The sequence below is a fragment of the Tupaia chinensis genome, unplaced genomic scaffold, assembly GCF_000334495.1.
Source record: "Tupaia chinensis unplaced genomic scaffold, TupChi_1.0 Scaffold000058_1, whole genome shotgun sequence".
Lineage (NCBI taxonomy): Eukaryota > Metazoa > Chordata > Mammalia > Scandentia > Tupaiidae > Tupaia > Tupaia belangeri.
In genome coordinates, this window is record NW_006159516.1 from 771,660 (window position 1) to 797,256 (window position 25,597).

Genomic DNA, 25,597 nt, shown 5'->3' on the forward strand with positions numbered 1-25,597 from the left:
ATCACCCCCCAAGAGGGATGGTCACGCCGCAATCCCTTCTCCTCCATTCTCCTCTCGGGATCTTGGGCACGCACGCACACGCGCCCGGCGTGAGTTTTTTAAGCCACCGGGTCCGGGACACAAACCGCGGTCGACTATGTGGGAGTCCAGCGACATAGCCATTACGCTAACTGCTGGTTCCCTCCCCTGAACTGTTGAGCGGCCAGAAGCCTTGAGAATGTTGGAGTCCCTGCTTCTCTGCCAGCTCTGTATTATGGCAGACACTTATCCCCTTTCTTGAGAGGACACTCCAAGCATGCTGAAACTATCCCTCTGCAATTCACCCATAAATGACTGTGTCCAACTCTCAGCTGGGGCTGGAGATAGAGAATATTAACTCCTCCATTACACATACAAATGTTGATTAAGTTTAGATAGTTCTTTCTTTCTTTTTTAAAAAAAATTTTTTTAGAGAAATGTTTACTACATGCTGTTATTCCTTCTCCCCCATTCTCCTCTTGGGATCTTGGGCATGCACACACAGACACCTGCCATGAGCTTAAAATCTTCATGTCTGGGACTCAAACCACGGTTGACTACATGGAAGTCCAGTGACATAACCATTATGCCATTTGCTGGTCCCTCTCCATGTACCTTTTAAATATCATTAATAAGGGACCAGCAGATGGCAGAATAGTTATGTTGCTAGACTTCTATGTAGTCAACCACTGTTCAAGTCCTGAACCTGGCAGCATAAAACTTATGCTGGGTGCATGTGAGTATGTGCCCAAGATCCTGAGATGAGAATGGAGGATAAGTTGTTGTGATGTGGTCATCCCCCTGGGGTAGGTGATTTCTCAGTTTCTGTCTCTCTGTCTCTCTCTGTCTTTCCAGTGAACAAAGGTTCCCTAAAGCAAAAATCTCTTTTAAAAACAAAAGGTACATAAGATTTATCATATAATTCTAATGTTTATTTGTATTTTTACAATAAAAATTTAAGTATGTAATAAAGTAAGACTTTCTTAATTAGGTGGGTTTTTTTTGAGAGGTTTTTGCTATACGACCCATGCGCATGACAGAAAGACAGAGAGAGATAGATATAAAGTGAGAAATCACCCCCAGGGGGGGATGGCCACACTGCAATCTCTTCCCTTCATCCTCCTCTTGGGATCTTGGGCACGCACACACACGTGCCCAGTGTGAGTTTAAGCCACCGGGTTTGGGACTCGAACCATGGTCGACCACATGAGAGTACAATGACATAGCCATTATGTTAACTGCTGGTCCCAGTTGGATGTTATTTATAACCCCTAATTTATTGGGGAGGAAATTCAGACACATAGATTATATGACTTTATATATAACCAATAAGTATCAGAACTGAAATTCCAACCTTGTTACCTTGACTCAATTAGCCCATGATCTTAACTGCAAGGCTGCCTCTATGCTATTTTAATAAGTGTTCCGTAGAGAAACAGAACCAATGTGTGTTTTTATGTACACACACATAAAGAAAGAGAGATTTATTATAAGGAATTAGCTCTCAGAATTGTGGGAACCGGCAGGTCCAAACAGTGCACAGCAGGCTACCAGGTTGGAAACTCCGGGAGTTGCTATGGCAGACCAAGTCTGAAAGTCTGGATGCTGAAATCCTTCTTCCTTTGGAGACCTCATAACTTTTTCCCTCACGTGTCCTTCAACTGACTGGGGAGACCCACCCACATCATGGCATGTAGTATGCCTCACAAAAATCTACACATGTACAAGCTAATTTCATCTAAAGTATACTTCATATAGACATCTTTAATTGATGTTTGACAAAATACCTAGGTACCATAGCCTACACAATCTGACATTAAAAATGTGCAAGTTGAAAGCACATTTAAGGGGACCAACAGTTAGCATAATGGCTATGTCATTGAACTCCCATATAGTCAACTGCAGTTCGAGTCCCGCACCTGGTGGCTTAAACTCACGCTGGGCGCGTGTGTGTTTGTGCCCAAGATCCCAAGAGGAGAATGGAGGAGAAGGGATTGCAGCGTGGCCATGCGGCATGGCCATCCCCCCGGGGGATGATTTCTCACTTTCTGTCTGTCTCTGTCTTTCTGGCAAGCGCACGCGCCCTATAGCAAAAACATCTCCAAAATAAATAAATAAATAAATAAAAATTTAAAAAGCACATTTAGGGGCCAGCAGATGGTGTAGTGGTTACGTTGCTGGAGTCCCACATGACCCACCACGGTTCAAGTCCTGGACCCGGTATCTTGAAACTCACTCCAGGCACATGTGTGTGCATGCCCAAGATCTCAGGAGGAGAAGTGGTCACAGTGTGGCCATCTCCCTTAGAGGGTGATGTCTCACCTTCTCTCTCACAGTCTCTGTCTCTGTCTCTCTGGTGAGTGCATGTGCCCTAAGGCAAAAAGCCTCAAACAAACACAAATTTAGATACCACTACATACATAGTAGACTGGTTTAAATGAAAATCAATGATCATGTCAAATGTTACTGATCTGAAACAACTGGATCTGTCCTGTGTTAGTGGCAGGAGTAGCACCCACTCTCTGAAAAACTTTATGTTCATAAAAATTAAACATAGTTTTTCTAGCGATTCCATTCCCACTAATTTCCTCAAAAGATTAGAAACTATCTGATGACAGAGACTTTTGCACAAATGTCTATGTTGACCTTACTTATGATAGCGAATAGTGAAAAACAATCAAAGGGATAATGGATAAACAAATTACTACATATTCGTACAATGAAAATTCTACTAAGCAATGAAAGGAAAAAGACTGCTGACCTATGCCACACAGGAATGAAACAGCTGGATGCCCAGCGAAAGGCAGCAGACCCAGGAGCACAAACTGTGTCATTCTGTTTATGTCAAATTCTCAGCCTAGCAAAACTCACCTTTATTGAACAGTCAGCGGCTGCCTGGTCCCAGGGAAGAACTGCACATTCACTCTAGAGAGCCTCTTAAGTGTCAGAAATATCTTACATTCACTGTTTTTCTCTAGGAACAACAATCAATTTCACTCAACCATCAGTGTAATCTCTCTACCCACCCACACACGCATTTCTGGTATTCCTTTGGAGAGACTCTGGTTAACAATCAAGGCAAAATAGATTTATTTCTTCTCGAACTTTCTCTGTCTTCCCCAAATGGAACTAGCGATGTTGTTTTCTGTCCTTCTTCTGTATTTCACCTTGCATAATTTCCTCCTGGGTGATGACAGAAGTGACAGTTCTACATTTGAGACCATCCCGAAATGTTTAACCCTGAATTTCTTACTTTGTTTCTTTTCATCCCAGGTACTATATGTTTTTCTCTAATGTCATTTCCTATGGCCCTCACAGAGCATATTCAGTGGTAATTCTGGAGCTTCCTGTGGGTCATGAGCCGCTTCTCCTCCATTTTCTCCCTTATGTGTTTATTGAGGGAGAGATGTAGGAAATGATTGGAAAATTCTGATTAGGACAGATTTGAGGAGGAAGCCAGCTGGTAGCACTGACATAATAGCCTTATCATCTTGTGAACTGACAATAACTTTCGGGGCACTTTGCTACTTTCTTTGGGTTTCCTGTTTTTCTTTTCTCATGAGAGTGTACAAATCTGTTACTTAGCAACAGAGGAAAGCAAATGGTTTTGTTTTCGTTTCAGATATCAAAGGCTAAGGAGAGCTTTCTTTTCAATGATTCTATTGTTTTTAATTCAGTCTTTCTCAGACATGAGATAAATGAGCAGTACTGTCCTAAACATGCATTTTAAATTAATAAAAAAAAATTTCCCTTGACTCTGGAAGGGTACTAGTTACAAACCATCTTGAGAGAACTGAGAAAATGGTTACTAGAATACTCTTTTTGTTCTGTGGTTCAGATAAGGATCCCTGTTGAGAAAAAAGTATGACAATATGAGTTGGTCCTTCTTCCTCTTTGCATTTTTAGTTTACTTAAACTGCTTTTCTCCCCAGCAAACATTTTTTTTCCTTGTGAAAAAAATGTTGTGGTGAACAAGAGTCTGACTAATAGTCACATGATTACTTCCAGTGTAAGAAATACTGCTCAAAATGTGTGTTATTCTTGAAAAATGACATACCTGTAGTTGGGAGCTGTGGTGTACAAATGCCAATACCATTTTTACAGTAAAGTTAAGTAAAATTAAAACTTTGTAGAGAGTTTTTGGAAGATAATGACACAGAGCATCCAAGTAGCTGCCCTGGCGGAAGAGGTGACAATAACCGAGAATAACCACCAAGGAACGGATCAAGAGGAACAAGGTAGGGACATTTTGACGAGTTCAGAGTGAATGCCATCTATTGAAATTGAGAAATGAAAGCCTTTAAAGAACAAATATGAGTTTGTAGTTTTTATCTCAAACCAGACAATTTCATTTTATTTAAATTACAGAAATCAGTTTTGTAATTAACCGTTTTGTCCTAATAAGTTCGGATATAGTTTATCTTATCATAATTTATAGTGGAGAAATCAGTTTTATAATTGTAATTAGTGAATATAGTGAGCTTGGAGTAATTTCTTTTCTTTTCTTTTTTTTTGGGGGGGGAGAGGTTTTTGCTATAGGGTGCGAGCGCTTGCCAAACAGACAGAGAGAGACACAGAGAGATAGAAAGTGAGAAATCACCCCCCAAGGGGGATGGCCACGCCACAATCCCTTCTCCTTCATTCTCCTCTTGGGATCTTGGGCAGGCACGCCCACCCGCCCGTCCTCTGTTTTAAGCCACCGGGTCCAGGATACGAACCGCAGTCGACTACATGGGAGTCCAGCGACATAGCTATTACGCTAACTGCTGGTCCCAGAGTATTTATTTTCAATTTAACATACCAGTGTATGCTAGGCAAAAGATTATTGTTGCAGGACTTATTAGAATGTGTACTTTATTCCCTCCCCAACCCTCTTTTGTTTTGCAAATTTCTTGATTTGGCCTACAATGAGGTAAAAGAAGGTTGGAGGAAATGGAATCACATATTAGATGGTTGCATAAAAATATCACCTGGATCAAAAGTTTTAATATTTTATATTCATTTGTAAAAACCTGCATTATTTTCTATCTCACACATCAATCAACAGGATGAATTTACATACATAAATAAATTACATATCTTAGATATTTTATCACCTGTACACATTTTATTAAAGTTACTGAATAGTACATGCTAAGTAATATATATGTATAGTATATATAGATATATAATTTGAAATTATAAACACTATTTTATAGTAATAATTTAGGGCACTGTGATAAAATTCAGTTTTTCTATATACATTTTATTTATTAATTAAATTTATTTATACTACTTTCTTGGGAGAGGGAGAAAGACCCCTGACAGGTCTTGCCACACCATGATTCCCCCCTCAGCCTTCCAGCCAGGCTGGATCAGCGTGCACCCGTGGGTGTGCCCACACTCTGTACGTTCAGGCTGGCCAGCAAAGGAACCCTGGGCCTCCGTGTGGCTGCAGCCCTGTTGTCAGCTGTGCGGACACTTCTTTCTTCCTGTTGGTTCAGATGGATTTCCTCTTTTTTCAATCCCTCCTTAATTCTCAGAAACATCATTTCAGTAAGTTACGTTTTTTTTTTAAATGAAAGGGCCATTTATTTCAAGCACCTTTCGCTTTTTTTTTTTTACTTTTCAACAGAGATTCTAGAGGAAATGCTATCAATATGACTTGCCTACTTAAAAATAATGCATAGAAAAATCTATAAAAAATAATTCTGTTTCAGCGGTAAATACTATTCACCCTCTCAGCATACACACTCACACTAATTAAAATATTGAAAAACGGGGCAGCTGCGACACAAGGAAGGACAATAGCAAAAGCTACCTTTGACCAGATTTCCTCAACACACAGCACCTGTATGTCTTTTCATTTTTAAAAAAGGACATTTCTTACTTTAAATTAAACAAACTTTGTCCTTAGTGATGTATGAAAGAAAGAAAAAATTAAAACACATCTAAGTTTATGCTACTTAGAGATTACCAGCATTATCATTTGGGTGAAAATCCTTCCATATATTTCTCTAATCCTATTTTCACACATATACCCTCTCTCCCAAAGACTTTATTTATCTTACAGTAAGACATGGTGCTGTTTGGTGGAGGAAGAGATATAGGCTCAAGTGGGATAAGAAAATTAAATCATTGACTATAAATATCTGATCAAGATTTTGAAACGGTAGTGTCTCTAATACTAATAATCCTTTGCTCACTAAGCCAGTTTGTGGACAGAAAAACAGAACAGCATAATAACATATTGACTTGATAGGTGGCATAGAAAATGGAAAACAAGTACTAGTTTTCTTGATACCTGAGATTTAAAGAAAATCAACTGAAAATTAATAAGGAAGTTAAGAAAATTAAATTTTAAAAGAGATAAAAACCTCATTAGAAGGAGCTGGGACTCAAATTCTGCACTGAGTCACATACAACCCCCAAGAAGGTGAAAGTCAGATATATGCTTTGTTTATTCTCTGGATCTTTGTTCTCTCAAAGACGGGGTGATTTTTCCAAACTAAGAGCAGTCCGTCCGTTTGTGCTTCAGACTATAGCACCTCTGGCCTGAACAAGAATTATTTATTTATTCCATCTCCCTTCTACTTTCATCAGCAAACTGTCCCTTTCACACTGAATCAACCCCATCAGCACACAAACATTATTTATTGTAACTTTAAAAAGTTTCTATCATACCATTCATCTCACTCCTACTCTGCTTGCTTTCTTTTCATGCAGCAAAAGTTCTCTGAGAGTTGACAAGCTGATTTCACTTCTCTGCTCCCAGACTTTTTCTTTTTCTCTTTCACTTCCTGCAATCATTTGATCAAGAACACCAATGAGCTCCACAGGCTCAATTTGATTCTTCCTCCTACCACTGTCTCCACCCTGAGAATCAGTCTCCTAGTCTCTCTACCCAGTGGTCCAGAGGGTTTTTAAAGATGCAGACCTGAAACACTAAAACCTACCAAAAATAATTCAATGACTTCCCCTCACACTTAGAAAAATATCAGTTTCCTTCCAAGGCCTTCAAACTTGGCATTCTTTGGTTTCTGTCTCACTAGCCACTGGTCTCTTCATTGTCTTGGACAGATCGCACTCCTCGTTTTCTGCCACACTCTTCTGAGTTCTTTCTTGATTTAGGCACTGACACTTGCTGTTCTTGCCTGAAATATGTTCTCTTGTTTATTTACTGTAAATAACCACTGCTTATATTTTCGGTCTTGTTTTAATGTCATTTCCACAAAGTATGGAATGGTCTTTGTGACCATCCTTTTTAGTCTCTTCTCTCTTATCCATCAGAGGGCTCTGCTTATTGCCTCTCTGTAACTTGCAATCTGTAGTTTTTAATTCTCTTTTCTGTTTATTGTCAGTCTTTCCATCCAATGTACACTCCAGGAGGGTATGAACTCTGTTTTTATTCTTTGGTTATTTGTTTATTATTATGTTTCTGGAAACTAACACATAGTAGGAAATAAATATTTGTTAAAGGATGAACAAATAAACAAGAGCTCATTGAAAAGTGAAGTATTACCGATATGGCAATTCATTCTTATGGTGTAGTTTTGAAGTTCCTGATAGAAGAAATACACAACAAATGATAAGACTTCAGACACTTGTCAGAAATATACAAAATTACACATACTTTCCAAATGCTATTTCTCAGATGCTCAAAATAACAATAGTTTGGTGGTTCAGAAACAAGTACTGATGTTCTCTTTGGTGCATTTATCCCCCCACCCCCACCCCCATGCTACTCTAAAAGAAAGAAAAAAAAACTATTATAATCTTGTATGAGTACCATTATTTTCATGCATTGTTCATGATAAGAAATATTAGTACAGTATTTTGGGGGATCATTTAACAATATTTCCCAATTTTATTTTTAAAAACATATCTTAAGGGACCAGCAGTTAGCGTAATGGCTATGTCGTTGGACTCCCATGTAGTCAACTGTGATTCGAGTCCTGGATCTGGCGGTTTAAACTCAGGCCTGGCGCGTGTGCATGCGTGCCCAAGATCCCGAGAGGAGAATGGAGGAGAAGGGATTGTGGTGTGGCCATCCTCCCTAGGGGGTGATTTCTTGCTCTCTGTCTCTCTGTCTCTCTCTGTCTTTCTGGCGAGCACACACACCCTACAGTGAAAATCTCTACAAAAAAAAAAGAAAAAGAAAAACATATCTTAAGAAGAAAATTGGCAAGTATACAAGACACATTGACACCACATTCCATCTAGTTCTGGTTTAAACAGCAGAATAGCCTAAATACCAGAAAGAGATAAAGTTTTATTTGTTTATGCTTTTTTTTTTTTTACTTTTATGGTATAGCCATATAATACATTATTATGTAGCCATTAAAATTATTGTAATGTCAAGATGTACTTGACATACAAATTTCTCCATTGTTTTCAATGAAGTGACTTAAAACAACAGCTATTGTCTTGCTTGTGGTCATGTGGGTTAAGAATGTGGAAAAGCCTCTGTGAGGATCAGTCATCTCTCCTCTGTGTGAAGCCAGCTGGTGGCATGTGGGTAGGGACTAAGAATCTAAAATGGCGTCACTCACGGGTTTGAGGGCTCAGTGGTTATATGTCAACTAGTTGTCTCCCACATCCTCTGTGTGTGTGTCCCAGGAGAACCTAAACTACTTTTGATGGTGGCTAGGCATGGCTTCTGATAGTGAAAGTAGAAACTTCAAGGCTCTAAAAGTTCCGGAGTGTCACTTCTACCACATTCTATTGGTCAAAGCAAAGCACAAGGCCAATTCATAGTCAGTTGTTGGAAAGTTCTATAACTTCTCGATGGAAAGAGTAGCAATATCATGTGTCAAAGAGATGATAAACACAGGGAGGCATGATTCACTGAGCACCATAGATTACTGTGCATTGATTAATTACCACACATGAGAAAAATAAATTGTTCATTGAAAGCATTAGATTGTAAAACAACAGTTGTATTATTGTACTCATTAAAAATGATGTGTGTTTGAGTGAGAAGCTGTATGTGTGAAAATAAGATTAGAAAATTATACAGGTAGAAGGATTTTCACTCAAATTAAAATACCAGTAATCTTTAAGTAGTGTAAACTTAGATGTGTTTTAAATTTTATTTCTTTCATACATCCAGTAAGGACAGTTTATTTAACTGGTTCTTCAAATGTATGTTTTGTATCATCTTGTGAAAACAAAGCGTAGAAGAAAATCAGTAATGTTTCAGTGAAAAGTCATCAGATTTTAATTCACCAGTTCAGTCTCATGTACTTAATCTATTTTCTGTTGTGGTCCTATCTAGGTATAAAAGATAGATGTGACAAATAGTCTCAGTAAGTTTATAACTCTATAAATTTAAAAAATATTTATAATGAGGATGAATACTTAATAATCAAATACAATATTAAAAATGATTATTTGAAAAAAATTATGTCTTCCATTTTTGTTTTCTCCTGAGTGGGTACTAATTAAGAAAAGAACAATTCCTCAGCAGAGATTTGCTCTGTTGTATTCACTTTTACAATTAGAAAACAAAGGACTAGAAAAATGACAATAAAAAAGAATGACATTCATGTTCCAAATCTCAAACCCAAATATGATTTAAACTCTGCTATACTACTTCTCCTTTCAAATAAGCTTTCTTTACTAGCTAGAAAGTAGATTTTCTTAGAAACTGTTAATGAGTGTTAGGATGTGCCAATATTCTCAGAGAGGAAGGATGCCGAAGATCTGGGGATGAATTCTCCCCTAACGAGCCATTTATTTTTCATGCCTTGGACTGTGACTGTAAAAACATGGCAACATTTGGACTGATGTAGGCACAGTATGAGAAATTTTGAATAAAAAAAAAGAAGCAGGGCTGGCCTAGTTGCACAGTGGTTAAGCCCTGTGCTCAGGGAGCAAGATCCCACATGGCTGGCTGAGGTTCAACTCCTGTTCTTGGCGGCTTGAAAGACAAACCCCACATCCTGATGGGATGGAGAAATGGAAAGGATTATGGTGTGACCAGGCCCAGCTGAAGGATTTTCTCTCTCTCTCTTACTCTCTCATGTGCCCTCTGGCAATTAAAGAAAAAGAAGGAGAAAGCAGATTTATCTTACGTGACAAAGAAAAAAATGTATGTTTTGTGTCATCTTGTGGAAACAAAGCATAGAAGAAAATTAGGAATTTTTTAGTCAAAAGTCATAAGATTTTGGGACCAGCAGTTAGCATAATGGCTATGTCACTGGACTCCCATGTAGTCGACCACGGTTTGCATCCTGGACCTAGTGGCTTAAAACTCATGCTGGGCACGTGTGCGTGCGTGCCCAAGATCCTGAGAGGAGAATGGAGGAGAAGGGATTACAGCGTGGCCTTCCCCCTGGGGAGGTGATTTCTCGCTTTCTGTCTCTCTCTGTCTGTCTGTCTGTCTGGCAAGCGCATGCACCCTATAGCAAAAACCTCTAAAAAAAAATGGTCATAAGATTTTATTTCACCAGTTCAATCTTATGTACTTAATCTATTTTCTGTTGTGGTCCTATCTTCCCATTCAAATTCTGGAATATAAGATTCAAATCCAGACTTGTCCCTACCATTAAGTTGGTCATTTTCTTGGTTGTTTTTGAACTCTTATTTCTGTGTCTGTATTTAGTTTTCCTGGGATAGCATTCCATTCAGAACTTCTTGGTCTGGTGTTGGTAAATTCTTTCAGGTTTTGTTTATCTGAGAACATTCTTGTCTTTCTTTCCCATATGAAGGATAATCTTGCCGGCTACGGTATTCTTGCTTGAAATTGCTTTTTCCTTAACAAATTGAAAATGTTTTCCCATTCTTTCCTTGCTTGCATTGTTTCTGATGGGAGGTCTGCTGTTAACCTGATGGGATATCCTTTGCAGGTAACTTGAAATTTCTCTCTTGCTAATCCTAGTATCTTGTCTTTGTCTGTGATTTTGGTCAATCTGGTTATAATGTATCTTGGAGAAGATCTTGGGTTGATTCTATTTGGCATCCTTTGTATTTCTTGGGACTGGATCTTTGAATGCCTCTCTAGGTTTGGAAAGTTTTCTTTCAGGATTTTATGGAATAGATTATCAATGTCCTTATTAGTCTTCACCTTCTGAGATACCAGTTATCCAAATGTTTGAATGCTTGATGGTAGCTAGTATTTCTCATATATTATTCTAATTTTGGGGGGCAATTTTCTCAGTCTTTGTGGTGGATTTTTCTAGGCCAGTGATTCTGTCTTCTACATCTGAGACTTGATCTTCTATATGATCTATTCTGCTTTTAATACTTCCAGGGGAGGTTTGGATTTCCTGTATTACAGCCTTCATCTCTAACAGCTTCATTTGAATATTTTTTATGGTGAATATTTCTTCTTTCAAATCATGCAAGAAGTTCGTCACCTGCTGAAAATTGTCAGCTCTTTTCTCCTGTGTCTTCTGGAGTTCATTGACTCTCTTCTCTTGCATCTCTGTTAGCTTTGTCACTATGAATATTCTAAATTCGTTATTTGACATTTCTGTGAGTTGCATAGTACTGTCTGTGGATGAAGGGTTGTTACTCTTTTCCATTGGAGGAGAGGTATTTTCTTGTTTTCTCATGTTTCTCATATTTCTTATGCCCTTGTGATGATTTCTGGCCATCTGATGGGTTGTGCATCTTCCTAATTTGTGAAGTTCATTCTGAGTGTTCAGAGATGTGCAGGAGAAGGTGACTGCAATCTCTCTTCCATTCTGTTTTTCACTCTTTGTGCATCAGATTTAGTGGAAATTGAGGAATATTCTGACCTTAATAAGTATTCAGATGTCTGGATACTGTTTACTTAGATCTGTCTAAACACTCTGTATGTGGAGGCTGAGCAGCCAAGAGATAAAGTTAAAGAAAAAGGAAAAGAAAAGAGAAAAGAAAAGAAAAAAGAAAAAAGGCAATAAAAATTTTGTATTTTAATTTTAAAAAGTGAAAAATGAAAACTTTGTGGTGTATGCAATATTTCACAGCTCAAGTTCAGTAGCCATCTCAGAATGGGCCTGGTTTTGTTTCTCTCTAAATGGGAGGGGGAAAAGGCATGAATTAGCAAGATAAAGAAAGGCTTGAGAGCCCAGATAATACTTCACCTGAATTTTTTTTTAATTAAATGACACAGGGAGACACAGAGAGACACAGAGAGACAGAGAGATGAAGAGAAGGATACAGAGGTTACCCTACCCCACTAGAAATGAATCTGGAGAGTGAAGACTCAGCAGAAGATCTTCATTTAGTCCCTGAAAACAAAACAATATTTCATAGCTCAAGTTCAGTAGCCATCTCAGCTAAATATATTTGTTTTTATTTTTTAGGTTTGATGTGCAGATATAAGAAGACTATTTTAATAAGTGGTACTATATCAATGTTTATTATTATTATTGTTCTGGTTAGTATTTTGAGTATTAGATCAGGTAAGTAAATTGCAACTTTTATTTCTTCACTTTTTTCTTTTTCTTTTTTTCCCTTTTTTTAATGTAAATTTATTTATTTACATTCCTTCACTACCTATACATCATCACAGCAAATAAAATGAGATTTCCCAGCCAGAATACACTGTATATTGGCTTAATCAAGCACATCAACATACGTGTTATCATCAACAAACAATATTCCCTTTCCTGTTTCCTGTATATTTTGTTATTTTTGCCATCCTTGATTCCCTATCTCTCACTCTCTGCTGTGTCCCACCCTCCTCCCACACTGTCTCTGGTATCCATGGTTGCTTTTATGCCTTTCCCCTGATTTTGTTTATTCTATAAAGAACTTAATTAATCTAAATACTTCAATAGCAAGCACAGCTGATATATACATATCCATGAACACAAGTCTGACCCTAGGCCTAAACTTCAGTGAGTAGAATGAACATACAACGAAGTAGCACCCAGCTGGGACTATATAGCTTATTGCAGTCTTCAAATATGCATCTTTTTAATTTCATGAAAAAGTTTTCATGATTTTTTTTCTCCTGAAACATTTTTTAAATTAATTAATTTACATTCATCTCCTAATCATCATCACAGCATTCAAAAAGTGGTTTTCCATCCAGAATATACTACATCGTGGCTTAATCATGTATGTTATCAATAATTTTCCATTTCTAGTTTCATGTGTGTGTTTGTATATTCCCACCCTCTTCTCACACTATCTCTGGTGTCTACAGTTGTCTTCCATTCCTTTCCCTCCACATTTTATTGATCATGCAATTTCTTAAATAATCTAACTACTTTGAATAGCAGGTTTATCTGGTAATTTCAAGAAAAGCAATTTTGAATTGGTAAGGAAATTTCCTTAAAACTTAAAGCCTGGAAACAGGTTAGTGTCCTGTTCAAATAGTAGGTACATGAAACTATTGGCAGCTCAAGACAGGACAAAAACTCTTAAAACTAGACAACAAAGCCTAGAAGAAAAGCAGCAATCTTTGAGTCAAAAGTCACAGAATGCTGTTTCACCAGTTCAGTCTCATGTACTTAATCGACCTTCTGTTGTGGTTCAATCTTCCCAATTGAATTATGGGATATAATATTAAACTCCAGACTTGTCCCTACAATTAAGTTGGGCATTTTCTTAGTTTTTGAACTTTTATTTCTGTGTGACTACATTTAGTTTTCCTGACATAGCACTCTCTTGAGAACTTCTTGAAGATCTGGTCTGCTGCTGGTAAATTCTTTCAGGTTTTGTTTATCTGAGAATGTTCTTGTCTTTTCTTCCCATATAAAGGACAATCTTGCCGGGTACAGTATTCTCGGTCATAATTGCTTTTCCTTTAACGCATTGAATATATTTTCCCATTCTTTCCTCACTCACATTGTTTCCGATGAGAGGTCTGCTGTTAGTGTGATGGGATATGCTTGTAGGTAACTTGCCGTTTCTCTCTTGCCAGTCTTAGTATCTTGTCTTCATCTATGTTTTTTGGTCAGTCTGGCTATAATGTGTCTTGGAGAAGATCGTCTTGGGTTGATTCTATTTGGGGTCCTTTGTATTGTCTTTGAGTGCCTCTCTAGGTTTGGAAAGTTTTCCTGCAGGATTTCATGGAATAGATTATCAATGCCTTTATGAGTCTCTTCGCCTTCTGGGATGCCAATTACCTGGATGTTTGTACGTTTGATGGTATCTAGTATTTCCCGTATATTATTCTCAAATTTGGGGGCAATTTTCTCAGTCTTCGTGGTGGATTTCTCTAGGCCAGCAGTTTTCTCTTCTACGTCTGAGATTCTATTTTCTGTGTGCTATAGTCTGCTTTTAATACTTTCAAGAGAGATTTTGACATCCTGTGTTATAGTTTTCATCTCTAACAATTCCATTTGATTCTTTTGACAAGTGTGTAATTCCTCTTTTAGATCTTGCAAGAGTTTCCTCACTTCCTGGCACTTGTCAGCTCCCTTTTCCTTTCTCTTCTGCAGTTCATTGTCTCTCTTTTCTTCCATTTCTGTTAGCTTTGCCATTATGAATTTTCTAAATTTTTTACCAGACATTTCCATGATTTCCGTTGTACTGTCTGTGGATGAAGAGGAGCCATAATTTCCCTTGAAGGAGAGGTACTTTCTTGCTATCCCATCTTTCTTGTGGTCCTGTGGTGATTTCTAGTCATCTGATGAAAAAGTGTGTTTCTTCCCAAACTTGAAATTCAATCTGAGCATCCAGGAGCGTGCAGAAAAGGGAACAGAGAGAGAGAGAGAAACAACAGCAACAAACACAACCAAGAAACAGAGAAAAAGAGAAGAAAAAAAAATTATTTTTTTTAAAAAAGCAAAAATTAGAAAACCTCATGGCATGCATGTGCACCATGCAAAATCACTAGTTCTCAGTAGCCATGAAGGGGTCTTCTGAGGCCTGCACCCTTGCCTCTCCTGGGTTGGGAGTGGAAGAGGGGATTATTAAGAAGATAAAGGAAAAGGAGGGGCTGAAAGCCCAGGAACTGCTTAATTTTAAAAAATTTTAAAAAGGAAAAATTACCAAAAAAGAGAAGACAGAGACAGAGGTAGAGAGAGACAAAGACAGATACAGAGAGAGGAGGCTGGAATGTCTTCTTCCTACCACACGAGCTTGAGGGCTGGAAGCTAAATTATCAGTGGAAGATCTTCATTCCTCCTAATTCCCTGAAATCACTCTTTCTTTTTATTTCTATTGTATGATCTTTTTTTTTTTTCTGTTTCAATCATTATCTTTTCTTATTATTCTCCTTTCTCTTCTCATTTTCATGACCTATTTAATGGGTATCATTGAATGAATTATTATTCATACATTATCTATGTAAATCATCAGGAGATGCAAAAACAACTAAGCAAAATTATTAGCATTCCATTCAACATTTCCTTGCCAACAGTAATTATTCTTATGATTTCCACTGCCATAGGTGAGTTTAGCTCATTTAAGAAATTTTATGGAAATAAAATAATGCAATTTGCATATTCTTTCTTCCTTCCTTCCTTCCTTTTCTTTTTCTTCCTTCCTTCCTTCCTTCCTTCCTTCCTTCTTTTCTTTCTTTCTTTCTTTCTTTCTTTCTTTCTTTCTTTCTTTCTTTCTTTCTTTCTTTCTTTCTTTCTTTCTTTCTTTCTTTCTTTCTTTCTTTCTTTCTTTCTTTCTTTCTTTCTTTCTTTCTTTCTTTCTTTCTTTCTTTGTTTTTTCTTTCTTTTTATTTTCCCAAAAGATTCATGTGCTTGCGAGAGGGAGGAAGAAGGGGGAGAGGGAGAAAGTGCCCCTGACTGGTGTGTGGCCACATTGCACTCCCTTTTCCTCCATTTCTCCGCCTCACAAGGATTCTGAACACCCATGCACATAAGCCTGGCATGTTTTTCAAAGTAATAGAGCTGGGACTTGAGCATTAGGCTTTGGGGCCAGCCTTGCATTTATTTTCTTTTGTTCAACATTATGTTTGTGGGATTTTTTTTCCATGTCATATCATGTAGCAAAAGTTTACTACCTCGTTGTAAAAGAGAATCAGAAACTTTTTTATAAAAAGGGTCAGAGAGTAAATATTTTAGATTTTGCTAGCCACATGATCCCTGTTACAACTACTGAGGATTGCATTTGTAGTGCAAAAACAGAAAATATATAAATAAATTAGTAACTTGACTGCATTTTAATACAGTTGAGTACAATAGAAATATTATAACATTTCTATGGGTTATGAAATATTATTCCTATTTTAATTACTATCTTTTTATTACTTTCATTATTTTAAAATGTAAAAATATTTCTCAGCTGTACAAAAATAGGAGATGAGAGGGCTTTGACCTCAGGCTATAATTTACAGCCATTTTCTGTGGTGCAGTCTGTGCTATGAATACAGCACTATTATTAATCTTCCTATTTTTGATGGACATTTGTATAGTGTTGCATTTTGGCTACTGCAAATAGTGTGGCTTTGAACATCCTTAACTTTTTGTCTTTTAGTAAAGATGTGACTTGGGATATACTTAAGCAAATAATCACTAAGCCATGGACTAGACATAGATCAGCTTTAGTATTAAATACCAGTGATAATGTATGGCTAATCCCACCAGTGCCAGTTACTCCATAATACCAGTGATAATGTATGGCTAATCCCACCTTTGCCAGTTACTCCACAGTTTTGCCAACACTTTATTGTCAGTTTTATCCCTTTTTGACATTCTAATGAGTGACAGTACCTTATTGTAGCTTTCAATGAGACTTTCCTGATAACGAACACTGTTAAGTACCTTCACATGTACTGTTTATTGAGGCATGTCAGTTTTCATTGTGATTTCTGACTTATACACAACCATTGCATATCTTTGTGGGGGCCAGTAGGGTTTTTCAAAATATGCATGCAGTGTATAATAATCAAATCAAGGACACAGATACACCCACCTTGTTCAGGATTCAACATGAACACTATTACGCATATTTGATATTTGGGTGCAATATGTAGTAAGAGGTATGTTCAAATTTTTGCCCATGTTTTGAATTAGCCTTCTTTTGGTGTTTGATTCATAAGCATTCTTCAATATTGTTAGGTGGGAGGGAGTCTTGTAGTTTGTTTTTTTGCTATAGGGCACATGTGCTTGCTGGAGAGACAGAGACAGAGAAAAAGAGAAAGACAGAAAGTAAGCAATCACTCCCTAGGACGGATGGCCATGCTGCAATCCCTTTTCTTCCATTCTCCTCTTGGGATTTTTGGCACACACACACACACACACACACACATGTGCCCAGTGTGAGTTTTAAGGTACCTGGTCTGAGATTTGAACCACAGTTGACTATATGGGAGTCTAGTGATGTAACTATTAAACCATCTGCTGGTCCCTCTTTAATTATTTTTATTGACATAAAAACTGTACATATTTATAGAGTACATTGTGATTTTTCACTACATAAATATAATGTTTAATGATCAAATCAGAATAATCATCATATTTATTATCTTAAACATTTATCATTACTTTGTGCTGGGAACATTTAAATCATCTCTTTGAGATATTTTAAAACATGCAGTAAATTATTAACTATACTTACCCAAGTGTGCTATAGAACACTGGAACTTATTTCTCTGGTTTATGTGTAATTTTGTGTCTGTTAACTGACATCTCCCCATCTCCCACTAACCCCTAACCTCCCAACTTCTAGTAACTACTGTTACAGTCTTTATTTCTATGAAGACAATTTTTCAGTTTTTGGAGTGAGAAGATGCATTTTTTTCTGTCTATATCTGGTTTATCTCACTCAACATAATGTCCTCTGGGCTTGACACATCGCCTCAAATGAGGGGATTTTGTCATTTATAATGGCTGAATTTGATCATGACCTTTTAACATTTTTCAGTTAAGTGAACAATTTGCTTAATTTTATTTGCACATATGTTCATATGAGATTGACCTATGATTTATAATTTTTGTAATTCTATCTGTTGTTGGGTATTGATATCAATATTATTCTGACCTTTAAACTGACTTGGAAAGTATTCCCTCCTATTCTGTTTTCTGAAAAAAAGCTTATATAACATTGTTTTTATGTCTTTCCTAAATGATTAGAAGTATTCATAACATAAGTCATTCTGTATTTCTCCAGTGATCTCAAAACATGGAAGCAGAGTATTTTACCTGTTCCTCAAAATATGTATTTTTCTCATTTTCATTTAAAACAGCTACACCTTGTCAGTGTCTTTGCCCAGTAGATTGGGTTAATTTCCAGAACAAATGCTATTATTTCTCTAAAGAAGAAAGAGACTGGAACTCAAGCAGATCCAACTGTTCCACTCACCGAGTCGATCTAACCACGATTGACACCGAGGAAGAGATGGTAAGTAATTTAATATATGTTCTTCATGAATTACCTTTAGCCACAGCAGTCAAAATACCCAGGTATCAGGGCCAGCAGGTGGCATGGTGGTTAAGGCACCGGACTCTTACATGACCAACCACAGTTCAAGTCCTGAACCTGGTGGCTTGCTTTTTCACTCTCCTTCTCTCTGTCTCTGTCCCTTTCTGGTAAAATTGAAGAATGATGATAAGTAAAAATTAAATAAATAATTCTAAAAAAGAGAAATATCCAAACTTCATTACAGTGGTAAAAACTTCACAGATGCCTGTTTATGGAGAATGTTGAAAGTGTTCAGACTATGCCGTATAAGATAGCAGTTAGTGGGGACAGCTGGTGGTGTGGTGGTTAGGGTGCTGGACTTCCACATGGCTGACCACGGTTTACGACCCAGACCTGGCAGCCTGCTTTCTCACTTTCTCTCTTTCTCTGTGACTCTTTCTGGTCAAATTAAAAAATAATAATGAAAAATTAAATTAAATAGTTTTTTTTTTAAAGGTAGCAGTTGAAAAACCTGGGAAAATTTTGTTTGAAGAGCGTAAGACTTACATCAAGTAGTACACCTGATACCTGGCCTTACTTTTTTTTTTTTTCTTTTTGAGAGGTTTTTGCTATGGGGCACATGCGTTCACCAGAAAGAGAGAGACAGAGAGATAGAAAGCGAGAAATCACCCTCCAGGGGGAATTGCCACCCCACAATCTCTTCTCCTCCATTCTCCTCTCGGGATCTTGGGCATGCATGCCCACGCACCGGGCATGAGTTAAAGCCACTGAGTCTGGGACTCAAACCACGGTAGACTACATGGGAGTTCAGCAACATAGCCATTACGCTAACTGCTGGTCCCCTTGGCCTTACTGTTTAAGAAGTCTAAATAATAGAGCTTGATGGAAACCTCTTCAATGCCGATACTAAACAAAAAAGAATTGTCTCAAGAAGGATGGAATTTTCTGTTCTGCTCCTTCTGAGGAACTTTCCTCTGACGTCTCTGTCTTGCTTGCTGTCCATCTCTGAGGCCCCATGGCAGCGTCTCTCAGAGCACTCTCTACAGTACTGAACAAATTAATGGAATCAAAGTCTCTCCCAGACCAAACTAAGGTGAGCAGATGCATGCCTTATCAGAGACTGTATCCTTAGCTGTGCAGTGCGAGGCCAGTTACAAAGGGAAAGCTTAACAGATCCTTGCTGAATAAGTACTAAGTTAAAGGACAAAACGCCTATGGGCAAAGAGACTTTCTAAGAATTTTTACAAGGGATTGCAGAAGTTTGAACATTTGAATTTATGAATTTGTTTTTTCCCTAAGTCACTAATGTAGTAATGTTTATGTTTGCTTAGTATCTTAAAGAGTGAAAAGACAATATAAGCAGTAATGCAACATGGTTTTAAAATATTTTTGTAGGGGCCAGCTGGTAGCATGGGGTGACCCCACATGGCCAACCATATGGATAGAATCCTGGACCCTGGGGCTTGAGAAATACACTGGGCTTGTGGGAGTGTGTGTCTAAAATCTTGGAAGAGAATGGAGGAGAAGGGATTGTGGCGTGTTCATCCCCCACTGGGGTGTGCTTTCTCTCTTTCTAGCAAAATTTTGCTTTATAGGAAAATAAATATGAGTATATATTTGCATATTTTCTATATTTTTTTCTCTCTTTTTGGAGAGGTTTTTGCTACAGGGCGTGTGCACTCGCCAGACAGACAGAGAGAGAGACAGAGAGATAGAAAGCGAGAAATCATCGCCCAGGGGGGATGGCCATGCCACAATACCTTCTCCTCCATTCTCCTCTCGGGATCTTGGGAATGCATGCACACAGGCCCGGTGTGAGTTTTTTAAGCCACCGGGTCCAGGACAAGAACAGCGGTCGACTACATGGGAGTCCAGCGACATAGCTAGTCTCATATTTTCTATATTTTTAAATCTATTCCATTCCCCTCTCAGGATCTTGGGCATGACATGCATGCACATGCTCCTGGAATGAGTTTAAGCCACCAGGTTCAGGACTCGAACCTCAGTCAACTACATGGGAGTCCAGCGATGTAGTCATACACTATCTGCTGGTCCCATTAACTTATTTATTTTAAGAAAGATTTTTGCTATAGGGTACGTGCAGTTGCAAGAATGACAGAGAGAGACAGGAAGAGAGTGAGAAATCACTCCCCAGGGGGGATGACCGTGCCGCAACCCATTCTCCTCCATTCTCCTCTTGGGACTTTGGGCACACATGTACATGTTCTCAGGATGAGTTTTAAGCCACTGGATCTAGGACTCGAACTGCAGTCAACTATGTGGGAGTCCAGCAGCATTTTTTTTTTTTTTCTTTTTGAGAGGTTTTTGCTATGGGGCACATGCGTTCACCAGAAAGAGAGAGACAGAGAGATAGAAAGCGAGAAATCACCCTCCAGGGAGAATGGCCACCCCACAATCTCTTCTCCTCCATTCTCCTCTCGGGATCTTGGGCATGCATGCACACGCACCGGGCATGAGTTAAAGCCACTGAGTCTGGGACTCAAACCACGGTAGACTACATGGGAGTTCAGCAACATAGCCATTACGCTAACTGACATAGCCATTACGCTAACTGTTTAAGAAGTCTAAATAATAGAGCTTGATGGAAACCTCTTCAATGCCGATACTAAACAAAAAAGAATTGTCTCAAGAAGGATGGAATTTTCTGTTCTGCTCCTTCTGAGGAACTTTCCTCTGACGTCTCTGTCTTGCTTGCTGTCCATCTCTGAGGCCCCATGGCAGCGTCTCTCAGAGCACTCTCTACAGTACTGAACAAATTAATGGAATCAAAGTCTCTCCCAGACCAAACTAAGGTGAGCAGATGCATGCCTTATCAGAGACTGTATCCTTAGCTGTGCAGTGCGAGGCCAGTTACAAAGGGAAAGCTTAACAGATCCTTGCTGAATAAGTACTAAGTTAAAGGACAAAACGCCTATGGGCAAAGAGACTTTCTAAGAATTTTTACAAGGGATTGCAGAAGTTTGAACATTTGAATTTATGAATTTGTTTTTTCCCTAAGTCACTAATGTAGTAATGTTTATGTTTGCTTAGTATCTTAAAGAGTGAAAAGACAATATAAGCAGTAATGCAACATGGTTTTAAAATATTTTTGTAGGGGCCAGCTGGTAGCATGGGGTGACCCCACATGGCCAACCATATGGATAGAATCCTGGACCCTGGGGCTTGAGAAATACACTGGGCTTGTGGGAGTGTGTGTCTAAAATCTTGGAAGAGAATGGAGGAGAAGGGATTGTGGCGTGTTCATCCCCCACTGGGGTGTGCTTTCTCTCTTTCTAGCAAAATTTTGCTTTATAGGAAAATAAATATGAGTATATATTTGCATATTTTCTATATTTTTTTCTCTCTTTTTGGAGAGGTTTTTGCTACAGGGCGTGTGCACTCGCCAGACAGACAGAGAGAGAGACAGAGAGATAGAAAGCGAGAAATCATCCCCCAGGGGGGATGGCCATGCCACAATACCTTCTCCTCCATTCTCCTCTCGGGATCTTGGGAATGCATGCACACAGGCCCGGTGTGAGTTTTTTAAGCCACCGGGTCCAGGACAAGAACAGCGGTCGACTACATGGGAGTCCAGCGACATAGCTAGTCTCATATTTTCTATATTTTTAAATCTATTCCATTCCCCTCTCAGGATCTTGGGCATGACATGCATGCACATGCTCCTGGAATGAGTTTAAGCCACCAGGTTCAGGACTCGAACCTCAGTCAACTACATGGGAGTCCAGCGATGTAGCCATACACTATCTGCTGGTCCCATTAACTTATTTATTTTAAGAAAGATTTTTGCTATAGGGTACGTGCAGTTGCAAGAATGACAGAGAGAGACAGGAAGAGAGTGAGAAATCACTCCCCAGGGGGGATGACCGTGCCGCAACCCATTCTCCTCCATTCTCCTCTTGGGACTTTGGGCACACATGTACATGTTCTCAGGATGAGTTTTAAGCCACTGGATCTAGGACTCGAACTGCAGTCAACTATGTGGGAGTCCAGCAGCATAACCATTATGCCATTTACTGTTCCCGAGACAATGTTTTATCAATCTATTCCTTTGTGAACCCCAAACTTAACTCAATGAATTAATATTTTTTGTAATTATAAAGCAGTTTTATTTCTGTTTCCTATTTAATTAATTAAAAAATAAATTTATGAATTCCTGCAGAAGATGTTATATTAAAGTATCAAGTCATTATTAGGTAAGTTATTAGATAAGGTTTGTTATTTGTTATTAGGTAAGGTTTGTTATTTGTTATTAGATAAGGTTTGTCCAGAGTGTGGCAATCTGCTATAACTCCCTTAATCATAAAATTAAAACACAGAGTGATGGCTAGTTTCTGGTTTCCTAGTTATTCAGTAGCAGAGTAGACTCAGTGACTTTCTACATATTAATATAAACCTATGGTTGAAAAAGTAAACAACTTTAAGGTAGAAAGAAATTTTAACGTTGAATAAGAAGAAGTATCAGGAAAAATATTATACTAATCACTGAATCATGCCTTAGAAATTTACATGTTTGACAGAAAAGTAAAAATTGATACTTTAAATGGATTCCAAAGGACTTGGGTATACGAGGGATGTGTGTGCGTATACATGCAGTGTTGGGAGAAAAGTTAAAGGAAACTATAACAAACTGAAAACACTGGTGCCTAGTGGGAAGTAGAAAACTACAACAGATATTTCATGGTGAGGAATGATGTACAAGAGTTAAATGACTAAGCCTGGCTTTTCAGAAGCTTACAGTTTGAAAATCCTGAAGAAATAGTTTTTGTTTTTGTTTTTGTTTTTCAAATTAAATATCTATCACTTTGGATGCTAAATGTATCTAAAGATTCATTTTATAAATAAGATACTTGAGGGTCAGAGAGAAAAATACATTTTCGAAATCGTATACCTATTTTCTTGCGATATCAGGAATTAAACACGTGTCCCCTTGCACTTCTCAGCTGACGAGTAAAGTACAAAATTACTTTTGTCTCCATAGCGTTTCCTGAGTGGGTATAAAGGTAGTTATGATCACTGGATTGGGCTGAAGATGACAGGAGATCAAAGTGGACAATGGGTGAATGGAACCAAATTTAACAAGTGGTGAGTTATTTTCTTTTCCTCTTTCTTTCTTAAAATCAGGTATTCCTAGGGCCGGCATGTGGCATGGTGGTTTAAGGTGCTAGACTCTCACGTTGGGTTTAAGGTGCTAGACTCTCACGTGGCCAACATGAGAGTCTAGCACCTTAAACTGGGGTTCGATTCCCAGACCTGGCAGCTTGCTTTCTCACTTTCCCTTTCTCTCTCTCTCCAATCAAATTTTTTTTTAAAAAAAAAAAGGCAAAAGAATTAAATAAATTAAAAGATCATATATTACAACCTTCCAGATAATTTTAGATTTATTACATTTTTATTTACCTAGAAATGGCAGGAGTGACCATTACAATGGAATGATACTGGTTGCTCCAAGAAGGCTTATATATCACTGAGTTTGAAGTTGAAAGAGATTATTAGCTAAATTTTCTAAAGCCCCCAAATCTGTGTGCATGTTGGAAAGACAGAGCGGCAAAGATTGTATCATTTACTGACATTTGTTCCAAGGGTCAACTAGAGTTGGAAATCGAGACATGAGGGAGCAGATCTCTTAGTTGGTTATTCTGAAGATAAAAAATCTGAGATTTATATACACACACCCCCAGACTATCCATTAGGCTTTTGCCTGATTTAAACCTATCTTGTCCAATTTTATATCTACATTTAAACTTCATGCTACCTATTTTCTACCATCTTTTACTGCTCAAGCTCAGTTTAAGGCTCATTTTAAAACAGTGCTCCTTTTATTTGCATTGATGGTGCAGTTTCTCCTGAGATTCCTGCCTTTCATCAGTTTTACAATACAGAAAATTGGCTCCGAAGAGTTGAGTTCACTGAATACACACTCCAAAAGTGACTCTCAGTCATTTAGCCACTTAGTTTACATAAGTTCCTCATTAGGAATAGTACTGACATTTTGTACTGAATAATTCATTGCTCTCAGGAGGGCCCAGTTTCTTTTTTTTTCTTTTAGAATTTTTTAAAATTTTTTCTTTTTATCTTTTTGCCATAGGGCATGTGTATTCACTGGAGAAAGACAGAAACAGAGAGGGAAAATGAGAAATCACACCACTGCCACACACACATGGAATGGCCATGCCACAATCCCTTCTCCTTTTGGGATTTTGGTACACATGCACGCACCTCAAGGTGCCGCTGACTCTGAGACTCCAACCACAAAGTAGGCCATGTGGGATCCAGAGCCTTAATTACCTGACCTGCCGGTCCAGGAGGGGACAGTTTCTCGCACATTGCAAAACGTTGGTAGAAGCCCTGGTCTCCACCAACTGATGCTATTGGCTATCCATCCCACCCTACCCCACTTTCAGTCATGTCAATGAAAAATGTCTCCAGCTATTGACTAGTGCCCTTTGTATGGGGGTGGGGAACAAAATCACCACAAGTTGAGAACGATTGGTTTGCATGAACTGGTAGCCTAACCTAATCTATTTAACAAAGGCAACATATTGGAAGACTTTTTTGTTCCAGCTTGGAGTAGGTACCTCAACTCTAGCAAGAGAAGACTATGTTACAGCCACACTTTTCAAGGACTTTGGACAGAGAAAGCTTTTTTTTTTTGGTGATAATTGAACAAATGAGAAAACAAGACTTCCTGGCACATAATGTTTAATCCCTTTATTTCAGGTTTGCTGTGAAAGGGAATGAAGAATGTGCTTACCTCAATGATGATGGTGCAGCAACAGCTCGATGCTACACAGAAAGAAGGTGGATTTGTAGGAAAGAAATACACTAATTTAACGCTTCTGGTAAATGACTTGATGGGTAAGATGTCTAATGTCTGCAGCCCTTTTTTATTTCCCTCTGTGTAAAAACTTTCAGTTTTACACTGCTTTAATATGATAGCCTAATAACACAGTTTGATAACTGTTAATCTCCCTTCATTTATTTTTCCACTTTTTTACTGGTTAACCCTGTCTCTTTGCTTTTCTGTGTCAATCTTTTAAAGAATCTTGCAATTTCACGGAGCCTGTAGATGGATTTGAGAAGTAGTGTCTTTAATATTTTCTTACTCATTTATAATGTATATCATCTTTGTCCACTTGGGTTACTCTCACGAACAAACACTGAGTAGTTTTAAGCAAAAAGAATTTATTTCTCACAGTTCTGGAGGCTGGGAAGTCCAAGGTCAATGCACTGACAGATTCAGTGTTTGGGGAGTGGCCCTCCTCACAGATGACACATTCATGCTGCAGTCTGACATGATGGGAGAAGCAAGCAAGGTCCC

The 25,597-nt window shown here is 38.2% G+C and overlaps 1 protein-coding gene and 1 long non-coding RNA gene across 7 annotated transcripts in view; one reads left to right on the forward strand and one right to left on the reverse strand.

The window, feature by feature from the left end:
- The window catches only part of LOC114010007 (uncharacterized), a 16,221-nt gene extending 13,090 nt beyond the window's left edge, over positions 1–3,131 (reverse strand). Inside the window, exon 1 of the long non-coding RNA XR_003551402.1 lies at positions 2,890–3,131. This is a non-coding gene — a long non-coding RNA (uncharacterized LOC114010007). The remainder of the gene's footprint in view (positions 1–2,889) is intronic.
- Positions 1–25,597, forward strand: part of LOC102492204 (C-type lectin domain family 2 member B) — a 43,891-nt gene that overhangs the window by 15,236 nt on the left and 3,058 nt on the right. Inside the window, exons 3-7 of one of the 6 annotated variants that reach the window (XM_027776547.1) lie at positions 4,152–4,256; positions 12,291–12,389; positions 18,083–18,237; positions 23,258–23,361; positions 24,997–25,134. In XM_027776547.1, the coding sequence (XP_027632348.1) occupies positions 4,169–4,256; positions 12,291–12,389; positions 18,083–18,237; positions 23,258–23,361; positions 24,997–25,105 (555 nt within the window). In that variant the 5' untranslated portion in view covers positions 4,152–4,168 and the 3' untranslated portion in view covers positions 25,106–25,134. Of the gene's footprint in view, positions 1–4,010; positions 4,257–12,290; positions 12,390–18,082; positions 18,238–23,257; positions 23,362–24,996; positions 25,135–25,597 lie in introns of those variants that run through there. The other 5 variants (XM_027776551.1, XM_027776540.1, XM_027776552.1 and 2 more) reach the window with 5 other exon arrangements.